We start from the raw sequence: 27,343 nt of genomic DNA, 5'->3' as shown, positions 1-27,343 counted from the left end.
ACTTATACAGTGTAATCTTTGCATCTCTACATAGATCTATCTCATTTTCATTTCTCGCCCTCAATCAATTACTTTCCAAATTTGACAATTCATGGGACAATATTTAGAGTTTATAAAAATAATCCTACAATTTTCTACAAATATTAATTACTATTTTTAGTAGGGAAACAAGTGTGTTCTGAGGGGCAAATCATATTTTGACCAGACCCACCCCCCCCCCCCCCCCGATTCAATAAAAGCAACAAAGAGATGAAGTAAAAAGAATGACATTTTATGTAAATTTATTACTTTAAAAATAAATACACACTAGAAATTTGTGAAACAATTTTATCTTGTCACCTGTCCTATGACTTTATAAACATGATTAAAAGTGGAACATGGATTTAAATAAAATGTATTTTTCATATCATTATATATTACATTATTCATAGATATTTCCACTTAAAAGAGATGAAGATTTCTGTAATATCATGAAGAGGAACTCACAGTGTTGTAATTTATTCTTCTCCTTTTCCCCTCTTCTTTTTCTTCTTCTCTTCCTCCCCTCTTCTTTTTCTTCTTCTCTTCCTCCTTTTTGGTTGTCTTCTTTTCTACCTATTGTTCATTTGTATTATTATGACCTATCATCATTAACATTATAATAATTTTATGATAATCATAAAATATATCCACAATGTCAATATAATGATTATTATCTTTGAAAAAAAATGAAAATTAGTACTTTTCTTAATTTTCAAATTTTTAAACCGTTTTTAGGATACTTGAGGGTGAACAGTAATATAATTTAGTTCCCTTGCCAGGTGCTACCAGGTCCATGACGTCACCTCTTCAACAGTCTTGAGTCTTGAACAATCTGAAATAAGAAGAATCAGTGAAAACAACTTTAGCAACTCAACTTGATAACAGTAAAGTGTTCACATACATTTAAATGTATGATGTATCTCTAAAAGATTATGAAAGAGCCTTTTGAGATTGCAATCACAGACATAATTGAAAAAAAATATAGAATGTTAAATAAAACTTGGGTAAATAGCTTTCGAATATCATTTTTTATATACTTATAATTAAAGTCAGAATATATTTAATTTCAATCAAGTCATTTGTGAAAATTTTCATATGTGGTGTTACTTGAAAATGAAAATATACCCTTCTACTACTACTATTTATTCTTAAATGCACTTAAATTGCGTTTATGCTTGTAAGCTCTCATTGTTAGCCTCTTTGTTGAGATTCTAATAAAAAATATAAATCAACTGAATCTGAATCTCTTGCAAAAGTTAAGTGGAAAATAATTGTTACAATAGTATGGATCCAATAGCCTTCCTAGATTTTGTTTTCACTTTGACGAGTTGCATTGTTGCTCTTACATATTTTTGTGAATGCATTCCATAATAATATCATTAATTGAAATATTAAGAGGGCTCAGTTGCCAATTGAAACTTGAATTTCTATAAAAAATCACGAGATTGATATTATCCATTTTTGTGAGTAAAATTAAGATGTATTTATTACAAGATGTGGATGAATTTTAAGAGATTCATATTTGAAAATTACTAGAACAGGACATCACATTTGCAACTGCTCTTAAGAATAATAAATTAGACAAGAATAAATATTACCGTACAGTAGTATACTTGTATTTACAAGTAGAATGTTCAATAAACACAACTTTATATAATGACTCACCTTCATACTAGAAGCTTGACCCCCTGATCCAAAGAGAAATTTCTTATTCAATCGCAGACAGTGGTAGAGTGTCTGGACTTCCCTCTCCTTCCAGTTGCTGTGCCCCTTTCTCTCTTTACCTCTTCTCACCGTTTGTGTGGGTCACCTGTTAGTAACAGATGAGAATGAATTCATATTTACATTTTGTATAAACAACAACAACTGAAGTCCCTTCTTTAAAAAATATATTTTTATCATTACAGATTTTGTCAAATATATTTGACAGGGGTGTTGGTACAGTTATACAGAATATTTTATTTTAAGGCAAATGAGGTCTAGTCTTTCAAACTTGAAATGGTTTGATGAACATACTAAGAATCGGGATTCAAATTTGAACCTTACGGGTTGGTACAATAAGGGGTGCTAATGAGAGCAATTATACCCATTTGTGCACCTTTATGGGTGTATCATAAGTTATATTAATCATCATATAGGGCGCAGATTTGAACCATATAATAGAGGTTAAAAATTTGAACATCTTTAATCTTTAAGTATTGTGCACCTTAAAAGGTTGAATGTTGCCCCTTTTATTGAGCAAACGAACTTTATGGGTGCAAACAATAACAAAGCAACTTTTTTGAACCTTTTATCACTTACTAAGGAAAGTACAAGTAATTCATTTAGGCTTCATTTTTTTTATGTTAGAAAAATGATTTACACACTCAATGTATGAATACTTCTAGTGAAGATAGGTTTTGATAAGTAATTGTAGGCCCTATAATTCTATTATTCATACAATTAGGGATTTTCTTTACTTCAAATTGCCAGTTTTTGTTTTCTAAAAAAAGCACCCCTCTAGTAACTGATCTAAAAGAAATCCTCTTTACAGTAAATAGGTAAAAGGAATAGAATATACTATGAGGAGTTCTTAATAACAGTCATCAAGAGAATTTCATTTGTCATGGTTATTTTTATTCACAGATCAGAAACCAAATCCTGTAGTTACCAGTAACTGAAATGCCTTTTCTCCAAGCATATTATTTGTGCACTGATTTGAAAATTAATAGAAATTAATCCATCATAGATGTACATTAATATCTTTATTAGATATTAACATACAACATAGTCATCAGTTTTTCGTGAAGTTACATGTCTTTTCAGTTCAGTGTTTAACTTAATTAGTTCAGTGTGTAATTCTCCCCCCCCCCCCCCTTCTTTACCTTCCTGTTCAGTAGTCTCCATTCTTCATTAACACAGAGGGTGACCCAGGATTTTCTAAATTATTTTATCACCTTTATTACACACCAATCACTTTGTTGTTTTTTTCTGAACGAAGAGGGAACCCCCCCCTAGCTGCTAGGGTCTTATACTCTACACATGTTATTGAAGTGCACATCTACCAACTAATAAATCATCTAGGCCTCTACTCCTGGCACTAGAAACTAATATCATATTAGAGCTAGACACCCTATTCCATAGCTCTATCAAAAACCCAGGGGGCTCCATCACCGTAGCGTCGGCAGCGGAGGACTCGTCTCCCAAAGGTCTAAGTTATAACCTACACATATACTAGATTGTATTTGAATTTTGATGTCAGAGTTAAAAAGTCAGGCTAAAGATTAGACATAGAATAGATCTAAAGTAACTTTTGTAGTTCTAGTAGATCTATAATGTTACTTGTTTCATATAAATGATATATAGGCCCCACAAATGATTAGTTTGCTAATGATGTAAACACAATTTTGGGGCCCTGAGCTAGATCTATTCTAGATCTCTTGTATTGCTAAACTAGATTAGGTCTCGATTTTGATCTATTAATAAAAATATGAATGGAAGGAGCCCCAGCCAGACTCAGTCCAGGGGCAGGGCTGCACTACCTCATTCACTGGCCAGGACCAAGGCCCAAACCAGGGTAGGCCTAGACTAGAGTCTAATCTAAATTGTAGGGCCAGCTCAGCTCACCTGTAACTAAGACAAGTTTAACTTAGATTTTTTTAGAGCTAGACTAAGTCTAAATTAGACCCTAGACTTGATCCAGTCCTCGATAGAAAACTAGATAATAGATCTAGATCTAGACTAGCACTTAATAAAGGGGCCAAGCTTTTACTTGCTAGGGCCTGGCCCTGCATTGACACTGACAGTGACATGCCTAAATTTAAGGGTTTTTTTTTAATCTCCGAACATAGGCTCAGCACAACTAATTATTTAGGCCTGGGCTAGGCCCTCACGGTGAGTGACAGAGCTACTTTGTATTTGTCTAGTCTAGACTTCTAGTCTAATCTTAGACAGTTCGGCTCTAAGTCTAACGTTAGACTAGGCCTAACGAGTAATGTTAACATAGGCCTAGATCTTTCCAGGAAGAACAGTGATGCTCTTAAAAAACCTTTAATTTCAAATCAATGAATGAAAATGTCCAATAAAATGTCGTGAAGATTAATTAAAACTGTTTTCTGTCAGTGTTCATCCCATGAATTATTTGTGTTTATCCGACGCCGAACCTTAAAATCAATGTTCAATGTCGTGAAGATTATTTAATTTTAATACTGTTCTGTTGTTGTTGATTCCATGCATTATTTGTCTTTGTCAGACGCCGGAACCTCCGGCTAGCACTGCCGGCGTTGTATGGCTAAGAGCAGCCGGAGAGTATCCGAGCAATCATTACATAAAATTGACGGCGATAATGATTTATTTAAACATCTCCTCATACTTAGAAACTTTTAATTTTGGTCAGAACGTGAGATATATCTATTATCTACGATATACAACAATGAAAATTTGATACATACCAAAATAGGCCTCTATCCCGTCCAAATAGAAAGCCGAAGACCCTTTTTCGCAAGAGCTTCCTGCGGCTGAAAAATGACAACTTATGCCAAGTTTATGTCAACAGGCTCGTTCATGACTATTCAGTTTATGTAATGATGATTAAATCGCGTCATAAGCTAAAACAATACATAAATATTTTTATGCAACGAAATTTATGTCAACGACATAAGCTATGCATGATTTTATGTCACGATCGAAATTTATGTCATTATGACATAAATTTTTATGCAACAGGGCCCAGGACATCAACAAGATATCTGTCTTATACTACATGTATGTCAAAAGTTCAATACAACAAAAGTCTAAAAATTGGCTTACAAAAGTGAGTTTTAAAGAATACAGTACATGTTTATTTACTATAATAGTTTGGGGTTTGATATGATAGTGGGTTTAATAGGTATTTTTAATCAAATATAATGGCTTTCGTGACCAACATTGCTATTTTCCTTGCCTCATCTGGGAAAGTCATAGATCTCCCCAAGCATTCCTTGCCCCCAAATATGGGGAGAATAAAGCAAAGGAATATTTGTGATCCATTAAACAGTTTTAGATAAAACCCATCTTTTGTGACCATGTTGTCAAGATTTCCATCACATAGTCTGTGTGCAATTACATGTAAACTGTTTTCTCCATTGTGTTTCCCATGAAAAGTCAAGTCCCGGCTGAATATTGGTCTGACTAGTAGATCAGCTGGATTAAAAGATCAGATATTAGTCACACTTTTTAAATTCTCTAAAATTGCAAGATCTGACAGTCTGTACTGAAACTTGATGATACACATGTATCGTAGTGCCATGGCAAGCCTAGAAAGAGTTTCATAAAGCTGTTTACAAACTCATGGCTGATATATGAAGTCCCAAATTATATGAGCTTACGGTTTTCCTGTTGGAAAAAGTGTGACTGTATTTTTAATAACCATTGAAAAATTAAGAAAATAAACTAGCCCTGAAGAAAGGTGTAACATTTGAAAAATTTGATCAAAATCTGCATCATGCTGAGCCAATGAAATCCTTATGACCTGCTGTATAACAGTTGTATGTTACATGTATGTGTAACATCATAAATACCTTTATGAAACATTTTAAAACATTTTTAATTTAAAACCTACAAAACTACAATTAAGTGGCATTTAACCTAACCTTCATGTTGTCAGCATAATCCTGGACACCTACATACTGACATGGCCATACCTCTTGCAAGCAAGAATCATTAGCACCAAAAAACAAGGTCATCGCAACTGTATCTTTAAGAAGTTCAGGAGGTAAGGCAGCCTGCATTATCATGTGAGCCCAACGAGAATTGTACCCTGAAAACCCTCGGTTCACTACATCACATTTCCTGTGGAAATTTAAAACAAACTTCATTATTTGTTTCAGATAAAAATAGAATGGAAAACTTTTAATAAAAATAAATTCAAGATAATTGATCGGGACTAAAAAATATTTTTCAATGCATAATTATACATTGTATACAATGTAGCAATGATTCCCTGTTACTCTTAGAAAATAGAGAAGTACAAGATAATGTAATATCACATTAATACAGTGATGTATGTTGCATGCATGGGGAAGGGAAAATCAGAGCTTTGCATCTATGGGTGGGATGAAACATTGTCATGCACACCTGCTATTGGATCTTACATTCGGAGTATTTAAGTAATGTCCAGAATTATTGCTGACAACTTAACAGGTATCTTACAACTGTACCTTTATATATTTTGCATAGTCTTCCAGGGTCACATATTTATCTGGCTGCAGTTCCGGTAAACATGCATCATTTGCACCAAAGAATACAGTTACCATGGCAACATTTTGAAGCAATTCACCAGGAAGAATATACTGTATTCCAGCACATGCCCATTTGCCATTGTAACCAGAAAATCCTCTACAAATGACATCACATTTTCTGGAAATCAAAATATAAATGAAATAACTGCAATGTAAAAAAAAAATAAAATAAAAAGATGGATTATCATCAGCACACAGCCAACCTTTATGCATTTGCCATTGTCTTATAATGATCCTTTGACCTTTGACCTTGCCATTCACCTCCAACTTCAAATCTTATTTTCACTCACATGATCCAAGAATGCAATCCTTCAAAATTTTCCTAGGTAATTGTGAGGAAATGATATTCTGTGATCTTTTGGATTTGATCCTAACCATTCAACCCAAAATACTATTACATCTATGCTAACATAAACATAGCAGCAGTGCTTACTTTGAAAACGACTATAGAATAATCATTAAAAAAAACACCATTTGACCTTAATCGTGTGACTTGTGCAAGATGTTGTCGTTCAGTGATACTTGATTACCCTTCTGTCCACATTTCATGAACTCAATACATAAACTTTCAAAGTTACATGATGGTAATTCAACAAATATCCCCAACATGGTCACAATGCATTGACCTTGGTCATGTGACCTGAAACTCATGCAGGACGTTCAATGATACTTGATTACTCATATGTCCAAGTTTCAAGACTTGATTAATATACTTTCAAATGTATAACTTTTCAAAAAGCTTAAACTTGGTTAAGATTTCGTTTTAATTCCCCAAACATATAATCTAAGTTCATTGACCCTCAATAACTTTTGACCTTGGTCATGTGACCTGAAACTCACAAAGGGTGTTCAGTAATACTTGATTACTATTATGTCCAAGTTTCATGAACCAGATCCACAAACTTTTAAAGTTATGATGGAAATCAACAAATACCCCCAACATGACCAAATATCATTGACCCTAAATGACCTTTGACCTTGGTCATGTGACGTGAAACTCAGGCAGAATGTTGAAGGACAAGTCCACCCCAACAAAAGCTTGATTTGAATAAAAAGAGAAAAATTCAACAAGCATAACACTGAAAATTTCATCAAAATCGGATGTAAAATAAGAAAGTTATGGCATTTTAAAGTTTAGCTTATTTTCAACAAAATAGTTGTATGAACAAGCTAGTAACATCCAAATGAGAGAATTGATGACATCACTCACTCACTATTTCTTTTGTATTTTATTATATGAAATATTTTTATTTTCTCGTCATTGTCATGTGAAATGAAGTTTCATTCCTCCCTGAACACGTGAAATTCCATTATTTTAACATTTTGTGCTTCAGGCAATGAGGTCCTAATCATCAAATTCGTAAAAATTGAAATATTGTATAATTCATACAATAAAAAACAAAAGAAATAGTGAGTGAGTGACGTCATCAACTCTCTCATTTAGATGTAACTGGCTCGTTCATATAACTATTTTGTTGAAAATAAGCGAAACTTTGAAATGTCATAACTTTCTTATTTTACATCCGATTTTGATGAAATTTTCAGCATTGTGCCTGTCTGATTTTTCTCTATTGATTTAAATCAACAATTTTCTGAGGTGGACTTGACCTTTAAGTAATACTTGATATCCCTTAGTTTCATGAACCAGCCCCACATTATGATGACATTTCAAAAGAAGCGTCTATAGTTTTGCTCTGCTATGCAGGCAAGACAAAAATTACCTCTTTGTAATTTGACAGAATGACCCCCAAGTTCAAAATCTTATCATTACATCACTCCCATACCCATAAGTCAATATAGAATGAGGTATATTATCAGGCATATAATGACCTCTGTGACTTTTGACTCATAACCTATCACTGTCCCTCAAATGCTACATGAATCAATTTTACAGTTGATCCTTGAAACAAACAGTTCTTCAGTTATCGTTTAACGTTAGAATAATGAATTTCTTATTTCCAATAATGATCTACGTGACTTTTCACCTTGATATTGGAAATTTAAAAAAAAATATAGAGATCATTTTCACTTCTACAGTGCATATAAAAAAACGGGACAGTTTTAAAGTCTATAAAAAATTTGTTTCATATTAGGACATCTATATTTTGATGTTAATGCTCTGAAATCTTATCTTTAAACTGCCATTAAAAAAATAAATTATTTTCATGCTAGAGCGAACACAGGACATTTTTGTCGGTAGTTCAAAGAGAGGCTTGCGCCAAAATGGCAGAAAAGAGGTATGATATAAGGTACGATAATACGCCAGTGGCGGACTGTACCAGACTGGAAGAAGAAGAGAAATTTGATGATCAGACTTCTTGGTAATCAGCAGATTTTCTCTTAACCTTTTTATTATCTTTGCCACAATTTTTTGAATTATGCTGTCAAATATAATTTACAAATTTATTTATTTACTTGATTTATTTTCATTTAAACTTCTTTACCTTTGAATTTTCCTTCATAAGTAAGAATAGAAGATTTTTTTGTCCACCCAAGCAAGAAGATTTGCATTATTAATTGGGAAAACTTGTAACTATTCAAATCCTTTTATTATTCAATTCAATTTAATTCAAAATTATGTGAAATGAATTATGTTATGGTACCTTTAAAGAAATGAAACCTATTTTCAAGGGGTTATCGATTCCTTGACCAAGTTTAATTATGTGCTTGACAGGACAAACAGGAAAGGATTTGTGTCTCTCTATATGGCAATGGTGTATTGAGTTAATTTTGAAGGAGCTAGATATGGCAGATCGGATAAAACGTATTAAAAATTTGTGAGCAAGCAAGAATTTCCACTTTTTTTATTGAAATATCAAATTTTGCGATAGATTTTGACATAATATTCAGAAAATAAATCATATTTCACTTTCTATCTTTCCCTATATTTCCATTCCACTTTTTAATTTTTTTTATTGAGGGTGGAGGACCCCATAGCACCCGTCCATCAGCATGCCATTGTTCAAAGGCACCATAGCCTTAGTAGCACACAATGAAAAGATTTGAAAAAAAATACACGCTCTCCCATACTTCGGTTGAATTATTTTTGTTTTTGCTTAAAGAAGGAATATTCAAAGCTAAAATAGAACATATCAAAAAGTAACAGCAACAGAACAATTCAAGCAAATAAACAAGATTTGAAAGTGAATTTTGACTGCATAATTCTAAAATTATGGCAAAGATAATGAAAAGGTTAAGAGGAAGTCTGCTGATTAGCAATAAGTACGATCATAATATTTATCATTTTATGCCATTGTGGCGCAAGCCTCCTTTTGAACCCCGGACAAAAACATTGTGTTCGCTCAAGCATGAATGAAACTAATTTTTTTAATGGCATTTGGAAGATAAGACTTCAGAGCACCTACTGACACTAAAATATAGACATCATTATTTGAAATTTATAGACTTCAATTCTGTCCCATTTTTTTAAATACGCACTGTATAGGCCTATAATGCATACTTGAACCATGTTTGAAGTATTAGTTTGAAGCTGATCCATCAAACAATTTATAAGTTATCCCAAGAAAAGGGAATTTCAAAGTATTTGATGACCCCTGTGATCCTTGACTGTGATAACTAATGCCAAAATAATAAACAAACAATAATCAGATCACTGTCACTGCTAAAATTGAACCAAACAGTTCTTTATTTATTACAAAATGAAAAAGGGACAGGCAGATGGACTCAACACCAAAATACACCTAGGTCAGTAACAAGTGGAACGCCTCTGGCAGACTCACCTGCATCATGCGATTCAATAAAGCAGCAGTGCTGACTTTAAAAACTACTATGAAATAATTATTCACAAAAAACACCATTTATATAATGATACAATACTATGTTCATTGACAATAAATGAAATTTTACCTTGATCATGCGACCTAAGACTTGTCAGTGATACTGTACTTGATTACCCCTATATCCACATTTTATAAACTATATCTATAAACTTTGAAAGTTATGACAGCACTCTAATGATTACCTCCAAAATGGCCAAAGTTCATTGACCTTAAATGACCTTTGAATTTGGTCATGTGACCTGAAACTCACATAAGATGTTCAGTGATACATGATTACTCTTCTGACCAAGTTTTGTGAATCAGATCCATAAAATGTAAAGTTATGATGGTAATTCAACAGATACCCCCAACTTGGCCAAAGTTCATTGACCCTAAATGACCTTTGACATTGGTCATGTGACTTGAAACTCCAGCAGGATGTTCAGTAATACTTGATTGACCTTATGTCAAAGTTTCATGAACTCTGGTCCATATATTTTCTAAGTTATGATGGCATTTGAAAAACTGAACCTTAGGTTAAGATTTTGATGTTGATTCCCCCAACATGGTCTAAGTTCATCGACCCTAAATGACCTTTGACATTGGTCATGTGACATGAATCTCAGGCAGAATGTACAATAATACTAGAGTAACCTTATGTCCAAGTTTCATGAACTGGATCCATACACTTTCTAAGTTATGATGTCATGTCAAAAACCTAACCTTTGGTTAAGATTTGGTGTTGACGCCGCCACCACCGCGGTCGGAAAAGCGGCGCTTATACTCTTCACTCATAATGCAGGTGATACAAAAATAAGTAAGATGTATTGAGGCAATAACAAAACTACATGAAGGTTGTGGCTGTAAGAATTCTAAATGTGATGCTGATGGAAATGGAGATGAAGGTGGTAGTAATTACAAATAGCAGTGATGAAGATTTTAAATGATGATGATGATGTGACAATGATGATGGAGATAACATTGAGGATGATGTTGATGACGGTGATAGTGCTGGTGATGGAAAGGCTAGTAATGATGGTGAGGATGACAATACTAAAGGCTTTATGGTGATGACCACTGATGGGTGACTTTGGTAATGGTGGTGATGGTGATCATGGCAGTGATTTTAATTGTGGAGGTAATGCTATGATGATTGTGATTATGATTATGGTCATGATGTCAATGATGGTGCTCTTAAAGTGATAATGGTGATGATAGCGGCATTTATAAGCGATAACTAGTAGGCCTAAGACATGATATCAATGAAGGTGAAGTGTGGACTTAAGAGAAAAAGATGTCAATTGTGATGAAAATATATGATTGCATCCTGCAATTCGCACGTAATCACAATAGTCATGCACATAGTCATGATAGTAACAAGATCAATAATGCCACCATTATTTGAAAAGATGATTTATACATATTTCATCCATTAATTCTACTTAAAATAACACATAAATTGGTAAAGTTCTATATTTCCTGCTTGTTGCTCAGGTGCGAACATTAATGAACTCACATTTTTTTTCCAATTAGTCTGATGTAGCAGCAAGCATAAATTTAGATACATTTTACCAAAGCATGCATAATTATTGGACCATTCTCAATGAACAAGCATCATTATTGGATCAATTCTCCATAAACAAACTATGATTAATATACATACATGTAGTTTATGAACATTTGAAATCTGCATGATTTGTTATTTCAAACCATGATCCAAAAATCACGAGCCTAAAGCTTTACAGGTGGATTTTTTTCCTCATTCATTTGAATTCCATGAATTACTAAATTAATACCCAACACTTACCTCTGGACTTGATCAGCAATTGAAGCACCCCATCCTCCAACTTCAAAGGAGCGCTGTATGAAATAAAAATAACACACACTCACTCAAATGTTGGTCTAATAATAATAATAATAATAATAATATATGTTTTATTGTCCAACTTAATGGAAATTCATTTTGTTTACATGCAAACATACAAATTACAAATATACATAATCAAGGAGAGACAAAATTAATACAAAATACTGGCATGCACGTAATACATTCGTTCTTATACATAAGACGATTAAAAGAGTATAACAAGATCATTGCTGAAATACGAACAACAAGAAGGCATATTCTGTGTAATTATCATTACCATCATTCTAAAACTGTTAAATAAGTAAAAGTATCGGGTCATTTTATTTTATTTATTTATTTATTACTTGAAGCATAATTCACATATAAAAAATCCACAACTCTACATTGACCATGATGTCGATACTATTATTGTAATCATTATAGTTGCAGTTATTATTATTATTATCATTATTATCATTACTATTATTACTATTAGTACTACTATCATTACTCTTTACATTTGTGGCAGTTTTGTATTGTATTAAAGAGGAGACATAGATGGCAGTATTGAAGGGTAAGAGTAATTCTGCAATAAGGTGACTTGTTTTCTATTTAATGGTTGAGAAGACGAATTGAGAAAGGAATAAAAGAATTTCCGTAACGGCTCGTTCTGGCCTTAACTGATTCCCACCTTCTTCCACTACGAAGTAGTTTGTATTTCTTATTTAATGGATGGGAGTGATCACTGACTATTGCTTGGGCTTTGTCAACTACCTTTCCTTGACATATCCTATCCAAATCTACAACACACTTCGTAATCCTATTAGCCCGTTTCACGACTCTATACAATTTATCCTTATCCTTCTGTCTGGCACTGTGATACCAGGCAACACAGTCATGGGTGATGATACTCTGAATAACTGATGTATAAAACAAATACAATATTTTCTCGTTTACATGAAATTGTTTCATCTTCCGAAGAAAAAACAATCTGTGGTTGCACTTGAGTGTGGTAGCTTTAGTCTGCTCGGACCAATCAAGTTTGTCATCAACAATAGTGCCTAGATACCTATAACTATGGACAATTTCAATTGGATGACCATCGATGTGAATAGGGAATTCTACAGGATCAAAAGATTTCTTCTTCCTGAAGTCAAAGATGATTTCTTTAGTTTTGTTAGAATTCAACACCAGATGGTTTTCAGTGCACCACCTACCAAAAGAGGATATACTCTCCCTATATTCTAACTCACTCTCTTTTATCAGGCCTACAATGACAGTATCATCGGCATATTTCAAAATACGAACCGACGGAATATTGGAAATACAGTCATTAGTATATAATATATAGAGAACAGGTGAGAGAACACACCCCTGAGGAGACCCTGTGTTCGTTGTGAGTACGTTGGAGAGTACATCATTAACCTTAACCCTCTGGGTTCTACCGTGTAAGAAGTCATAGATCCAGAGAACCAGTGACGGTTTCACATCCAAGAAGCTTAATTTTTCTACTAACTTATATGGCTGGATGGTATTAAATGCGGAGGAAAAATCCACAAATGTAGCTCTTGCATAAGAACTAACAGTATCTAAATGCTGGTAGAGTGAATGGGTTAACATGAGTACTGCATCTATGACAGACCTCTTAGACTGATATGCAAATTGGTTTAGATCAATTTTGTGACGGATTGATACAAGTACTTTTTCCAAAATAATTCTTTCAAAACATTTCATGACAACAGGACTTAATGCTACTGGTCTAAAATCATTATTCAACCTAGGACGATTATTTTTAGGCACTGGTGTAATGACTGATGCTTTCCAGCATTTTGGTACGATATGCTCATTTATTGACCTTTGAAATAACATACAGTACGGAGCAGTGAGTTCAGATGCGCATGTCCGTAGGACACGCCCACTAACACCATCGGGCCCAGTCGCTTTTCTAGGGTTGATCAACTTTAAACGTCTCCGAACTTCGTGCTCTTCAATGACAATTGGGTTGTCATCCGACGCGCGCAACCGTTCAACTTGTTCATCAGCGATATGACGGAAGTTTTCATTCTCGAAACGGGCGAAGAATGCGTTTAATTCGTCAGCTCTTTGTTGTGGATTAGGTTCATTTGCAAACATGTTTTCTTTCCGACTACTCGAATAATCTGTCATGTGCTCTAGACATTTCCACGCATCTCGGGGATTATTTGTATGGAAGTTTTCTTCGAGCTTTTCACCATAATCTTTTTTTGCTTCACTGATTTTCCGTTTCAGCCTATTTGTCAAGTCTTTAACAAGTTCACTGTCCCTCAGATGAAATGCCCTTTTCCTTTCTTTCAAAATCAATTTCATTTCTTTCGTGAACCAAGGCTTATTGTTCGGATAAATAGTAACCAATTTAGACTGAATGTGATGATTCTCACAGAAGATGACATAATTGTTAATTGTATCTGTGAGTTCATGTATGTCGTCGCAGGCACCATAAAATAGTTCCCAATCCGTAATATCAAATCCCGTCTGCAGTAAGTCAACTGACGTATTGTTCCAAACTTGAACTTTCTTTTTTTCGCACTGATTGGACTTAATCCGTTGTTTGTATTTTGGTAACATGTGAACGGTGTGATGATCGGACGCTCCCAGTCCCGGTCTCACAAGAGATTTGTATGCATTTGGTATCGAACTGTAACATCTGTCTAAAATATTTCTTCCCCGTGTAGCAAAATCAACTAACTGATGATATTGGGGCATGGTATCCTCTAATTCACAATGATTGAAGTCTCCCAAAATAATAACCGGGGAATCAGGGGATCGCGTTTCAAGTTCACTCACTTTATCTTCGATGATCTGAATAGCTGTTACTTTATTTGCATCAGGGGGAATATATACCAACACAACGTGAACTTGTGGAAATTCTCGAGGGAGATAGAATGGTCGAAAAGAGAGAGACAAAAGTTCAATATCAGTACAGCATGTAGACGATCTTACAGTATAGTTGTTGCACCACTGTTTGTTTACAAATACACATATCCCACCTCCTCTCTTTTTGTTTGTTAATTCAAAAGAACGATCAAGCCTTTCTACATCAAAACCAGCTATATCAATATTGTTGGAATGAATGTCATTATTAAGCCACGTTTCTGTTATACAAATCAAGCTAGAGTTTCTATATTCGTGATCATATCTGACGTTAGCACGAAGTTCGTCCATCTTATTTACAATCGATCTCACATTACTGAGGGTGATCGTTGGTAAAGGTGGACGATGGCCCCTCATCCGTACCCTTTGTCTGACGCCTCCCCGTTTACCTCTACGATGTGAAGACGCCTGATTGGGTTGATCTCTTGTCGGGACCCAGTCGGGTATATTCGCTGGTCGAACCCTGGATAGCGGCTTGTTGGCAAGGTGAAGCATAAACTGGTGATCATATCGAATTGTAGGTGTACTCGGTTCATAATTACATCGACTTACTCGAAACGACGAAAAATACAACACGATGACAAATAACCAAGTGAAAGATACATGTCCAAGAAACATGATGAAACACTCCAAATGTAAACAGCTACTAACAGTGACACAAAAAGTGAAATTTTTGATGAAAAATGACAGACAAATTTGCATGTAAACCGGTCGCTACTGAGCAGACCCAACCTACATGTAGGTTGGGTCTTGTGGTTTACAATCTCAATCACATTCACAATCTTTTAGAACAAAATTTTTATCTAAATTCATTCTCAGAAACTCAGTAGAATTTGCCGGATAATATGGAGTTAAAATCATTCGCTATGCGCCATTGCTCTAGTTACATCTTGTTTTTCATTTTCCATTTAAAAAAAAGGAAATGTATTGGATCTAGAAATGGGGGACCTGCTATTGATAGCATAAATAAATTTTCATCAAACCATCTCCAATATTTTCTCTCTAATTTTTCTGCATTTCTTAAGAATAACTTATCGTTTCAGCTATTAATTAGATTCTAAACCCTGCCTTATGATATGTAGTTTTTGAAACACGATTGATAAAGTATAACCAGGTTGCACCATTTGTAATCATGTAAAAATGTAAGCTCCCAACTTATGTAGGAAGAACAGTAGAACAAACCCTCCCTGCTCCTTCGCAAGGGCTCTCAATGCAGATTACCAGTGGGGCTCATCCAATAGTCTCCAAGCACAGACTCATATTTGACACTTTGACCAATAACAGGTCTATAGTGAAGACTAGACTCCAGAAACTCTGTCTGTGTAGAACAAGCCACAGTACATAGTGAATCTAGTCTCACTAGTTCAGACTCTGCATTGTGCACTATGCAAATTGTGAAAACCAAGGGTCTGTGCCTGCAGACTACTCATCCCATCCCATGTGTTGGATTAGACATTTTTTTCCCCAACTCAATCTGTTCTTCATCCTAACTCCCAAGTTTGTTTTAAAAAATGCAGAAAAAATACAAAAAAGCATGCATTCATCAGATTTGATAAAATATCCATCAAAAACAAGAGTTATGGAATTTTTAGAAGGGCAGCCCCAAAAGCCCAATATATCATGTAATATAAATTCATGATAAAACAAATATTTTCAGGGGCTTTGAAATGATTAGACCAAAATCTTCACCAATATATCCAATAAACATGTCCAAATCATGAATAAAATCACTTTTAATTTGTTGAGAAAATTACAATTTTTGGAGCTGCTCATCATTGACATCGCACAGTCAAAATGAAAAAAAAACCTCCATCAAATCATTCCTTCCTTGTCATTTGACTTTTTTAGAAAGATTTTCACCTTCAACCAATAACTTCAGCCTTAACAATTTTTTTTTCTAAACTCACTCATTCAATGAACAAGGTAATACGATAAATCATTTTTCTCTGTTACTACCGGTACTCCCTGTGTGGTGAAATACAGTTAGCAATGTTTGGTTTATTTTGTCTTGTTCTCAAGGAAAAATGCTTGATTTTTTACACTGTCAGTTTTTATTACAACTATTCATCATATAACTTGGCTCTCAAGTAATTTGAATTCTTTTATTTCATTGACCCAAAATGACCTCTGACCTTGGTCATGTGACATCTGACTCTGTCAGGATGTTCAGTAATACCTGATAACCATTAATTCCAAGTTTCATGAACTAGGCCCATATACTTTTTAAGATTTGATTTTTAAAATTTTATAAATTAATTTAAATGTCACTTCTGTAACCAAAAATACTAATTTCTACACAATTGTAATTCATTTTTCATTTTAAAATGATAAAATTTGTTTCAGCGATCCACTTAATTAATGAGATATGAATATTCATAAACATGGTTACGCAGAGATGCCAAGTTAAAAAAATGTAATGCGTGAGATTTTCATGACTCGGCACGGCGTCTCTGCGCGCGCGTGGCCAGTACTTACACTTGTACATTTTGAAAAGGTGCGCGGTTGCGCGCGCGAGATATGGACTTCATCATGATATCAATCCATACTACAAATCCATGCGATGCGCGCACGCGATTCATCGTATCACGTACTACTCGCTGTGCGCTGATTGCACTCTCGATTCGTCTCACATGCCGGGGTAGACATGACGGCGTGTGAAGGCGGTCGGCCACTGCGTATATTATAATCTAATGAATAATGCTACTTTTTCTCTTTTTTTTCTGTCGGGTCCGGATGCGTGAGAAAAATGGGTGCCATGCGTGAGATCGTGAGATGGACCCTAGATGCGTGAGTCTCACGCACAATGCGTGAGACTTGGTAGCTCTGGGTTACGGAGTGAGAGAGTATGGACATGCATTTTTAGGATAAAACATATTGCTCAAATCCTCTGGGAAGTGGGAACTTTAAATAGTTATCACATGTTTGAGTTATTGATTTGATTCTCTGTGTTTATATACTATATACTGCATTGCATTAAAAGATTGGTGTATTATTTTGTTCATTACGAATTAAAACGTATACCCATACCCGGTTACGGAGTTTCGGTTACAAAATGACATCGGAAATATCCACAAAGAGGCAATGCCAATCAGTGTTGATGCCAATGTTATGTAAAATGAACTTATATTTGAGAATTTTCTTTTATTATGATGTAAAATGATAACCTTCAGATTATCCAAAAGAAAATTTTACAAAACAAGCAATAGTTTTTTGTTAAATTTAAATTAAGTATAAAAAAAAATGTAGTCCCATGATTGATCTAGACCTATATTAGAATGTTTGACTTTTTTGTATTCTCCTATAGTATACTAATACGGTTACACTTCGTAATTCCGAAGGTTCTTTATTCCGAAGGTTCGTAATTCCGAAACACGTAAATTGCCTATACCTCGATGTTCGTTAATCCGAAAACGAAAAAGGGTTCGTTAATCCGAACATTTGTGGCGTTATTCCGACGATTCGTTATCGAAGGTTCGATAATCCGAAAACGAAATAAGGTTCGTTGTTCCGAAGGTTCGATAATCCGTAAACGAAATAGGGTTCGTTGTTCCGAAGGTTCGTCAATCCGAAAACGAAATAAGGTTCGTTTTTCCGGAGGTTCGATAATCCGAAAACAAAATAAGGTTCTTTTTTCCGAAGGTTCGTTAATCCGAAAACGAAATAAGGTTCGTTAATCCGAAAACAAAATAAGGTTCGTTAATCCGAAAACGAAATAAGGTTCGTTAATCCGAAAACAAAATAAGGTTCGTTAATCCGAAAAATGAAAACCGGGAAAGCAGAGGCAGAGGCAAGGGGGGGGAGTGTGGGTTGGGAGTTCCCTGGAGGAAAAGTGAAGGAAAGGAGGAAAGGTATAGAATTTTTTTTAAAGGTATATCCCATTTTCTAATCAATTTACACAGATTGTGCTCACGATTCGATTTTTGTAGCTTTCAGAGAGATACGCGATTACGCATCCTATTCATGATTACAAAGGTACTGAATCTGGAAAAAATGTTTAGCTTGCGCTACGAGCTCCCATCATTTGATTAGAGAGATTTATATACCATTCTTGAACTCCAAGTAATAATCTTTGAAATATCCACGTTTCTTGTCAGTCGGCCAATCTGCCTATATGTATATATATATCAAATATTTAAAACTCTTTGCATTTGCATTAATTGTTTTGTTTAGATGCTCACCCTATTCATGATTACAAAAGGAGTTCAAGTTACTAGAGCTAAATCGCCCATGCTCCAAAATCTTGCTCGCTTCAATCAGGGGTGGCGGAACCGGGGACAGGGGGGGTGGATACTTGTCCCCAAAAAATCCCGTCGGAAAAAGTAACCTTTTCAAAATGGAATACCCTCCAGTTTTCATGTTGGAATATCACAAATTTTAAGCTTGCGGTTCGCGCTTTCATTATTTAGTTCGTGAGATATGTATTCTATTCATGAGTCACTAAATGCAGTCCTTAAAAGGTTACTTTCTGAAGCCTATTGCATAAAACTTTTTACCTGAGAAAACTTTGGTAAAAACTGAAAACTAAGGTTAGTCTGATTTTCGCCATTGACTTTAGCACAGGGCAAAAACTCCGGTAAAAACAATCTGAGTTTTCTCAGATAAAAAGTTTTATGCAACGGGCCCCAGGTCAGTATATAAACAAATTACAACTCGCGCTTCGCGTTCGCGTTAATTCTTTAGTCAGATACACATCTTTCTCACGATTACAAAAAAAGCTCAGAATGTTCAAGTCTTGTTACATGAAATGTCTACTAGTTTGAGCTTGCGATTCGCGCTTTCAACCTCTCACAAGGATCATTATTAGTATTATTTTTATTACCAGCAGAAGCTGTTATTAAAAATGACATCCCCTCCAATACAAATCATATTATCTAGAGGTTACTCGCACGCGACCAACAAACTTAATCCCCTGCATCCTTAAACCATTTGCTAAAGGCAGCAATTGCTCAGATAAAATCAAAATAAGCCTATGCTTGATCCGGGCGCCTATTCTTAATGAAATACATGCTTTTGGCCACAACACACGCAAGTATCATCGATCGTTATTACTATCATTGCATAATATCGTGTTATCTTGTAATGACAACACCGTGTTTGTTACCAAAATGAATAATTTTCATTTTCGGAAATATGAACCTTATTCAATTTTCGGATTAACGAACCTTATTTCATTTTCGGATTAACGAACCTTCGGAATTACGAACCTTATTTTGTTTTCGGATTAACGAACCTTCGGAATTACGAACCTTATTTCGTTTTCGGATTAACGAACCTTCGGAATTACGAACCTTATTTCGTTTTCGGATTAACGAACCTTCGGAATTACGAACCTTATTTCGTTTTCGGATTAACGAACCTTCGGAATTACGAACCTTATTTCATTTTCGGATTGCCGAACCTTCGGAATTACGAACCTTATTTCGTTTTCGGATTGACGAACCTTCGGAAATACGAACCTTCGGAATAACCGAACCTTCGGAATTACGAAGCTTCGGAATTACGAATGTATGCGTACTAATACTAACCTTGCCATACGTGTGAGTGCTATATCTAGCACTCATTGAATGAACAAGGTTATGATATAACCTTGTTCTCAGTTATATCTCCATGTGTGGCAAAATGAGGGTGGCAATGTTTGGCTTATTTTCTCTTTTTGTTTGGGGCTAATACTTGATTTTTTATACTGACAGTTTCCATTACACCTATTTTTCATACAACTTGGCTCTTATTTGAATTTGATACTTTAAATCATTTTTTTCTTAATTAAAAATAGAGATCAAAAAATGAAAATTTTCTTGCCATATTACTTTCCATCAATAGAGGGCCTACACAAAAATATGCCTAAAATTCAAGTTTTTGAGCGCTCTGGTGAATACAAAAATTATTCCCAAGTTACTAATGAAAAATAAATTGCATCTGTCTGGAAATTAGTAATTTTGGTCACAAAAGTGATATTTTAATGATTTTTGAAAGTGTGTGCTCTGTACAACATTGGCATACCATAGTCCTACCTGTAGATACCCCACAGGCAGGGTGGTAGCAGTGAACAAGTGATATCTAGGAGGGATAGTCAGGAGTAGACAGCTGGCAGCCATCTGTTTCGAGGAGTTTTAAACATTTTTAATTTTTAAATTTCTCCTCATACACAGACAGCTCGCTATCGTGCAGCCACCATTAGGGGACTTACAATGCAACCCCCCCGTCAGGCTCTTCAATTTTTGTCTTTATTGAATCAAACTTTTGAAGATTAACGTGACCGAAATGCAAATTAATATTCCCTCTTGGCATTTATTGCAAAACGAGGGGGGAAAATCAAGTTAGAACTAAGGAACAAAGATAGTGACTTACCTCGACTGTCGCGCATACTTCGATTCCGTTTTATCCAAACTTAATACATTTTTAAGCATATGGTCATTGAGTCCCCTGTACAAATCGCGCTAGAACTTCGGACTCTGTATTTGGTGAGTGAAGCCAACGGAGTTCAGTTGAACAACCAACATAACACTAACAGAGACCGAAGCTTTTGTTCTAAGTTAGGACTAAGGTGCACATAAGAAAAATAATTTGTGGCTAATCATATTCCCTTTTGGACAGGTAAATCTATTTATGCAATTCCATGAGTTTTGATAGAAAAATTTTATCCAGATTTAAAATGGAGCCAATATATTTTTTTTTGAAAATGTCTACTTTTGCTTGGAACTAGCTGCCCCCAGCGTTCTACCAGGACTTAGACTCTAAGACAAGTCTCAACTCCTATGCAACTTCAATTACTGTTTCACAGTATTTAAATATTCTCATTGGATCTGTGTGAATATGAATCACATACGCCGGCAATAACGAGGCCGAGTCAGTGCCTCTGTCTGAGAAAGCGCATTGACACGATTGATCATTGACTCAGCTACCATGCAGTTGCAATTCAATTTTCATTCGTAACATAGAATAATTTTTGTATCGACCAGAGCGCTCAAAAACTTAAATTTGGGGCCTATTTTCTGTACGCCCTCCATTGGTAGAAAGTATGGCAAGATAGAAAATTTTTATTTTTCAAGCTCTGTTATTTTTAATAAAGAAAAAATAATTTAAAATTACCGAATCAAATTTATGAAAAGCTGTATTGAAAACTGACAGTGTAAAAAAAATAAAGCATTCGTTCAAAAGAAAAAGAGAAAATAATCCAAACACTGTCAACCTTATTTTGCCGCACACAGAGATGTATTGAGAACAAGTATTCATATACCTTGCATGTTCATTGAAAGAGTAAAACTTAGCCCGAGTAGCGGGCGGGAGCTCCCTGGTTAAGTGAATAACTAAGCACTGAAAACAGCTCCGTACCCGTACGTCCCGATCCCGGCGGCGGGCGCGGCTTGCCCCGGGGACCCCGACACGTAGTACGTGCTCGGGCTGCCGCAGTAAGGCGCGGCATGAACTTACCTGTGTTATCGAATCACCAAATAAAACCACTTTTGGCCATGCACTCATGATGAGAATGAAATAATTACATCAACCTCTACCGGTATTGGAAGTATTTTCCAATTGTTACTTTTCAGCTTATTATAACTTATGTTCAACGTCAAGATCAATACGGAATAGCACTAGCTGACTAGCAGTAGCAGACGAAATGATAAGGGATGCGCATATACGAGAAGCTCACACACATCGACCAAAACAAATTCGCCTTTTAGCTCAAGGTGTGCTGACAGGGGCCGCTGGAGCGGGGGGAGGGGGGTTGGAGGGGGCTTCAGCCCCGTGGCGTAGCTAGGATTTTTTTCCTGGGGGCACTGGGGGTCCTTGCTTTTTCAGGGTTGCACCATTTTTTTCCGGTGTGTGTGTATGTGTCACACAAGGGCGGATCCGACTTTCGCCAATAGGGAAGGGGGCTCGAAATTATCTTCACCTGTATTTTCCTCGACCAGTCACTTCTTAGTTTTAACTTGAAATAATCTCATGACAGAGGCGTCGATTATGGGGGGGAAGGAAGGGCGATCACCCCATCAATGAAAATATTGGGGAGCAAACATATCGTTTTGCCCCCCAATAATTCCGCATGTGCTAAAAATAAAATAAGACTTGTAATGTTACACAGAAATCAGCAAGCGAGATTGAGATACACAACTCGTTCTTCGTCTAAAATCTTGCTCTAAATGTCCACTTTTCAGATTGGAATATCAAAAAATTTCAGCTCGCGCTTCACGCTCGCATCATTTCTGTAACAAAAACCCATACTTACCATGATTAAATAGGTGATGGTCCCGTTTTCAGTTCTAAACCTCAAAAGAACTCCCACTTCGATTTGCAATAATCTTTTGTTGGATATATATCTTGTTCTTTATTAAAAACGTCCATTAAACTCATTTTTTTTCATATCGAAATATCAAAATTTTCAGCTCGCGCTTCGCGCTCGCATTCATCTGCTGGTGAGATATGTATATGTATATATATATATATATATATATGTGTATATATGTGTGTGTGTGTGTGTGTGTATTATATATATATAGATACATGTATATGTACACATATATATAGGCATATGTGTGTGTGGGTGTGTGTGAGTGTGTTTGTTTTGTGTGATCGAGCGCCTTCTGAAAATTAATTCATGATTTTGCCCCCCATCTGAAAAATGGATCGACGCCCCTGTCTCATGAGCCTTATAAAACGTGCGAGCGCAAAGCGCTAGCGATTTTTTTTACTTTCATGTAATTTGTCCTGAAATATTCTGGGCAATGTTATGTGTGATCCTGAATAAGATTCGTATGCAACTAGATTACTGCGAACGCAAAGCGCGAGCAGAAATTTTTACTGTTTTTAGCATTATCGAAAAGGGATCTGTTCATGGGTGTCGATCGGTATTCTTGGTTGGGGGGATGATTGACACAAATGTTCTCGTGGATGGGGATCTTTCAACATTACCCCAACTAAAATCACAAGTTAGGACATTTGGGAGTGGTTGATATGCATGGTGTTCTTGGAAATTCCTTCATTGTTGTAGTGTACTGTACTCATATAATTTTTTTTAAAAATTCAATTTGTGTTACAAGTAAGCCTATTCTAAACTCATACGAAAGAAAAAATGACAAAATTGTCTTGACCATGTACATAATGATCTGTTTATTGAGCATGATGTATACACAGGCTCATCGATCCATTTTTCAGATGGGGGGGCAAAATCATGAATCAATGTTCAAAAGTCGCTCGATCACACAAAAAAAACGAACAAAGTCACCCACACACACATAGGCTTATATATGTATATATATATATATATATATATATATATATATATATATATATATATATATATGACTCATGAGAAAGAGACACATATCTCACCCTCACCAACGATGCGAGCGCAAAGCGCGAGCTGAAATTTATTTAGTATGACATGAAAACACGAAAAATGTACCTGTTTAGGTTTGTTTGTAGTAACTAATGAGGAGGATAGATACATGTATCTCACAAGAGAGCGAGCTGAAATTGCTTTATATTCTGACCTGAAGCTTGATATTCTAAGCATTTTGGGTACCAATGATTAAGATGGGTATCTATTATTATTATTATTATTATTATAAAGTCTTATTTATCCAGGGTAGCCTCATCAGTGACGTACACTGTTCTCCTAGAGGGCCCTGCTACATTTAAACACATATAAAAAAATAAAAAAACAAAGGACAACAAATAAGAACGATACAAACATAATAAAGTTTAGCGAATTGTGTCTTAAAACCTGGAATAAAATCTTCGATTTGAATTCTCCAATATAAGATGAAATAAATGATTGCAAGGTTGCCGCCCTTCTTACTGTAGATGGAATATTATTCCACAGAATTGAACCGTGTACTGAAATCTTTTTCTTTCCCTTCTCTGTTTTACACTTTTGTATTATGATCCCATTACTATCAGCATTTCTGGTACGGTATGAGTGGGTGTTTGATAATTGGATAAATAAATCTGAAAGAACAACAACAGATGCGAGCGCAAAGCGCGAGCTGAACATTTTGATATTTCAAACTGGAAAAAAAACCAGTTTAATGGACGCTTTTAATAAAGAACAAGATATAATATATCAAACAAAAGATTATTGCAAATCGAAGCGGGAGTTCTTTTGAGGTTCAGAACTGAAAACGAGACATTCTATTCACCTATTTAATCATGAAAAGTATGGGTTTTTGGTACAGAAATGATGCGAGCGCGAAGCGCGAGCTGAAAATTTTTATTTTCCAATCTGAAAAGAAGACATTTTCAGCACGAGTTTAAATCAAAATCGAGTTGGTGTCTCAATCTCGCTTGCTGATTTCAGTGTAGCATTACAATCTTATTTTATTTTTTTAGCTGCACATGTGGAACTATGGGGGGGGGGCAAAACGATATGTTTGCCCCCTTTTTTCATCGGTGGGACGATCACCCCCTGCCCACCCCCCTTGGATCGACGCCTCTGTGTATACAACTTTTCTCTTAAATCTATAACCCGACTGGCAATATCTTTTTTCTTCTTAATGCATGATGATAAAAATGCAGATTCGGACCAATTAAGACTAGCACAAATTACAAACTGTGTGGCTTCATCGGGCTTACCGTCATTCCTTAGAATCTTGTCACCCTTTTACTTCCGTTTACCTTTCCACCCTTTCGAATTTATTGATTTATTAAAATCAATTTATTCACCACTGGTGGGATGGAACGCTCTATTAACAAAAGTTGTTTTTCGTTGGGGTCCCTTTATGTTATGTGTTAAAAAATATCATATGCATTTCATTCTTTTTTATCTTGAACCTCCACCCATCTGTTTAATAGTCCAGAAAAAAATTGTTTTTATTTAATAAAACAATATACACAAATTGCAAGGGAAACAAACTGATAGATGGCATACTATAATCATCATGATCAAACTTTTCATTTTTTCATCATCATTATTATAATTTTTCTACCCTAAATTATTGGAGGGATGATAATACAGTCCATCCCCCTCTTGAAATACTGGGGGGATATATCCCCCCATCCCCCCCCCCCGTGATCGACACCCATGGATCTGTAACAGTTTACCCATGAAGACGGGCATATATATTTCAATAATGCGAGCGCGAAGTGCGAGCAAATTTTTTTGACATTCCGCCCAGAAAAATGTCTTTCTATATAAGCACTTTTGTATTAATAAATGGGATAGGCATGTAACTAAAGAAATTATTGATGCGATCGTGAACGGTGAGCAGACATACTCTGATGTGAAGCTGCATGGATACACTTTTAAATAAAGAGCATACAGGCTATCGCGCATGTTTTAGATTTAGACCTAGAATCTGGGCATTCAGAATACATTTGTTTAATGGAACATTGTGGAATACACGTAGACAATAGGAACTTGGCAAATCAAACAATATATAATTATGACCACACAGCGTGAGCTTATGTAGATCATAAAACGGACATTTCACAGAGCACTTAAATTTGTAAATGAAAAAAATAATGAAAGCTCGATTTTCGAGCTAAAATATGTTTTGTATATTGATTTCAAAACTTGCTCCATATCAGCCTATTGAGCAAGATATGACTCTCATCGAACGGGCAATTCTGGCGCGAAGCGCAAGCAAAAACATGAAAGATTTTTTTTCAAGTTTTCCCCTCACATTATTTCGTTCACTCGTCTTCCTCCTCTTATTTTCCTCTTCTTTTTTTTCTTCTTTTTTCTTCTTCTTTCTCCTTTTTTTTTGCTCTGACAATTTTTTCGGGGGTGCACCTGCGGGGGGCACACCAAATCTCAGGGGGGCACGTGCCCCCAGCCCCCCCCCCCCGTAGCTACGCCACTGGGCTTCAGCCCCCCTCTTTTTTTTCCAAAACCATGTACAAAAACGTAACAAAGACCATTATTATGATTGTGACTTTTTGCATGGTCACGGGAACACTCCTTTCAATAATGATGTCAATTAATGATTATAGACTTGTTTGTTTGTTTGCTTGAAATTTATTTCTGCGTTCCACATGTTCAACATAATACAACATAATCAATTATTACATAGATTTTACATATATATACATTTTAGACACACGTATCATTTACGATCTCTTTCTGAATATAAAAAAGTATATGAAAAATATTATTTAACTAAATTTCAGAACGCAAGAGACCGTCGCCATGAGCGACCTGCTTGATGTTGACGCCGGCCTCAAGGTAAACTTCCACTTCCTCCTCACGGCGCCCAACGGAACTTTCTGCTCTAGAAATTATTTCATATTTCTGTTGTTTTATAAGAATAAAGCTAAGAAGTGACTGATCGGGGAAATAGGTGAAGATAGTTTCGGGCTCCTATTGGCGAAAGTCGGATCCGCCCTTGTGACACATGACAAAGAAAAAAAATGTTGCCCCCCTGAAAAAGCAAGGACCCCCAGTGCCCCCCCCCCAAAGAAAAAATCTTGGCTACGCCCCTGTGTATTTGCAATGCATTATAAATTTGTAAATTTTTCAAAATTATCGGGGGGGGGGGACACTAAATCAATAGGCGTATACTGTCCCCGACTGTTATGGGCGATTTAATATA

The 27,343-nt window shown here is 35.5% G+C and overlaps 1 protein-coding gene and 1 long non-coding RNA gene across 3 annotated transcripts in view; both read right to left on the bottom strand.

The window, feature by feature from the left end:
- Window positions 1–22,455, bottom strand: part of LOC121410858 (isoamyl acetate-hydrolyzing esterase 1 homolog) — a 29,545-nt gene extending 7,090 nt beyond the window's left edge. The window contains exons 1-3 of one of the 2 annotated variants that reach the window (XM_041603205.1): window positions 22,245–22,455; window positions 11,865–11,917; window positions 5,631–5,829 (exon numbers count right to left, since the gene is read on the bottom strand). In XM_041603205.1, the coding sequence (XP_041459139.1) occupies window positions 5,631–5,829; window positions 11,865–11,917; window positions 22,245–22,292 (300 nt within the window). In that variant the 5' untranslated portion in view covers window positions 22,293–22,455. Of the gene's footprint in view, window positions 1–5,630; window positions 5,830–6,197; window positions 6,397–11,864; window positions 11,918–22,244 lie in introns of both variants that reach the window. The other variant, XM_041603204.1, reaches the window with a different exon arrangement.
- On the bottom strand, window positions 691–4,742 carry LOC121410859. Its single transcript, XR_005969384.1, has 3 exons — window positions 4,452–4,742; window positions 1,687–1,831; window positions 691–853 (listed from the first exon to the last, which is right to left on the bottom strand). It is a non-coding gene; the product is annotated as an uncharacterized LOC121410859 (long non-coding RNA).
- Window positions 22,456–27,343: the final 4,888 nt, after the last annotated feature.

This window comes from Lytechinus variegatus, chromosome 3 (assembly GCF_018143015.1).
Source record: "Lytechinus variegatus isolate NC3 chromosome 3, Lvar_3.0, whole genome shotgun sequence".
Taxonomy (NCBI): Eukaryota; Metazoa; Echinodermata; class Echinoidea; order Temnopleuroida; family Toxopneustidae; genus Lytechinus; species Lytechinus variegatus.
This window is presented reverse-complemented; position numbering and strand designations above follow the sequence as displayed.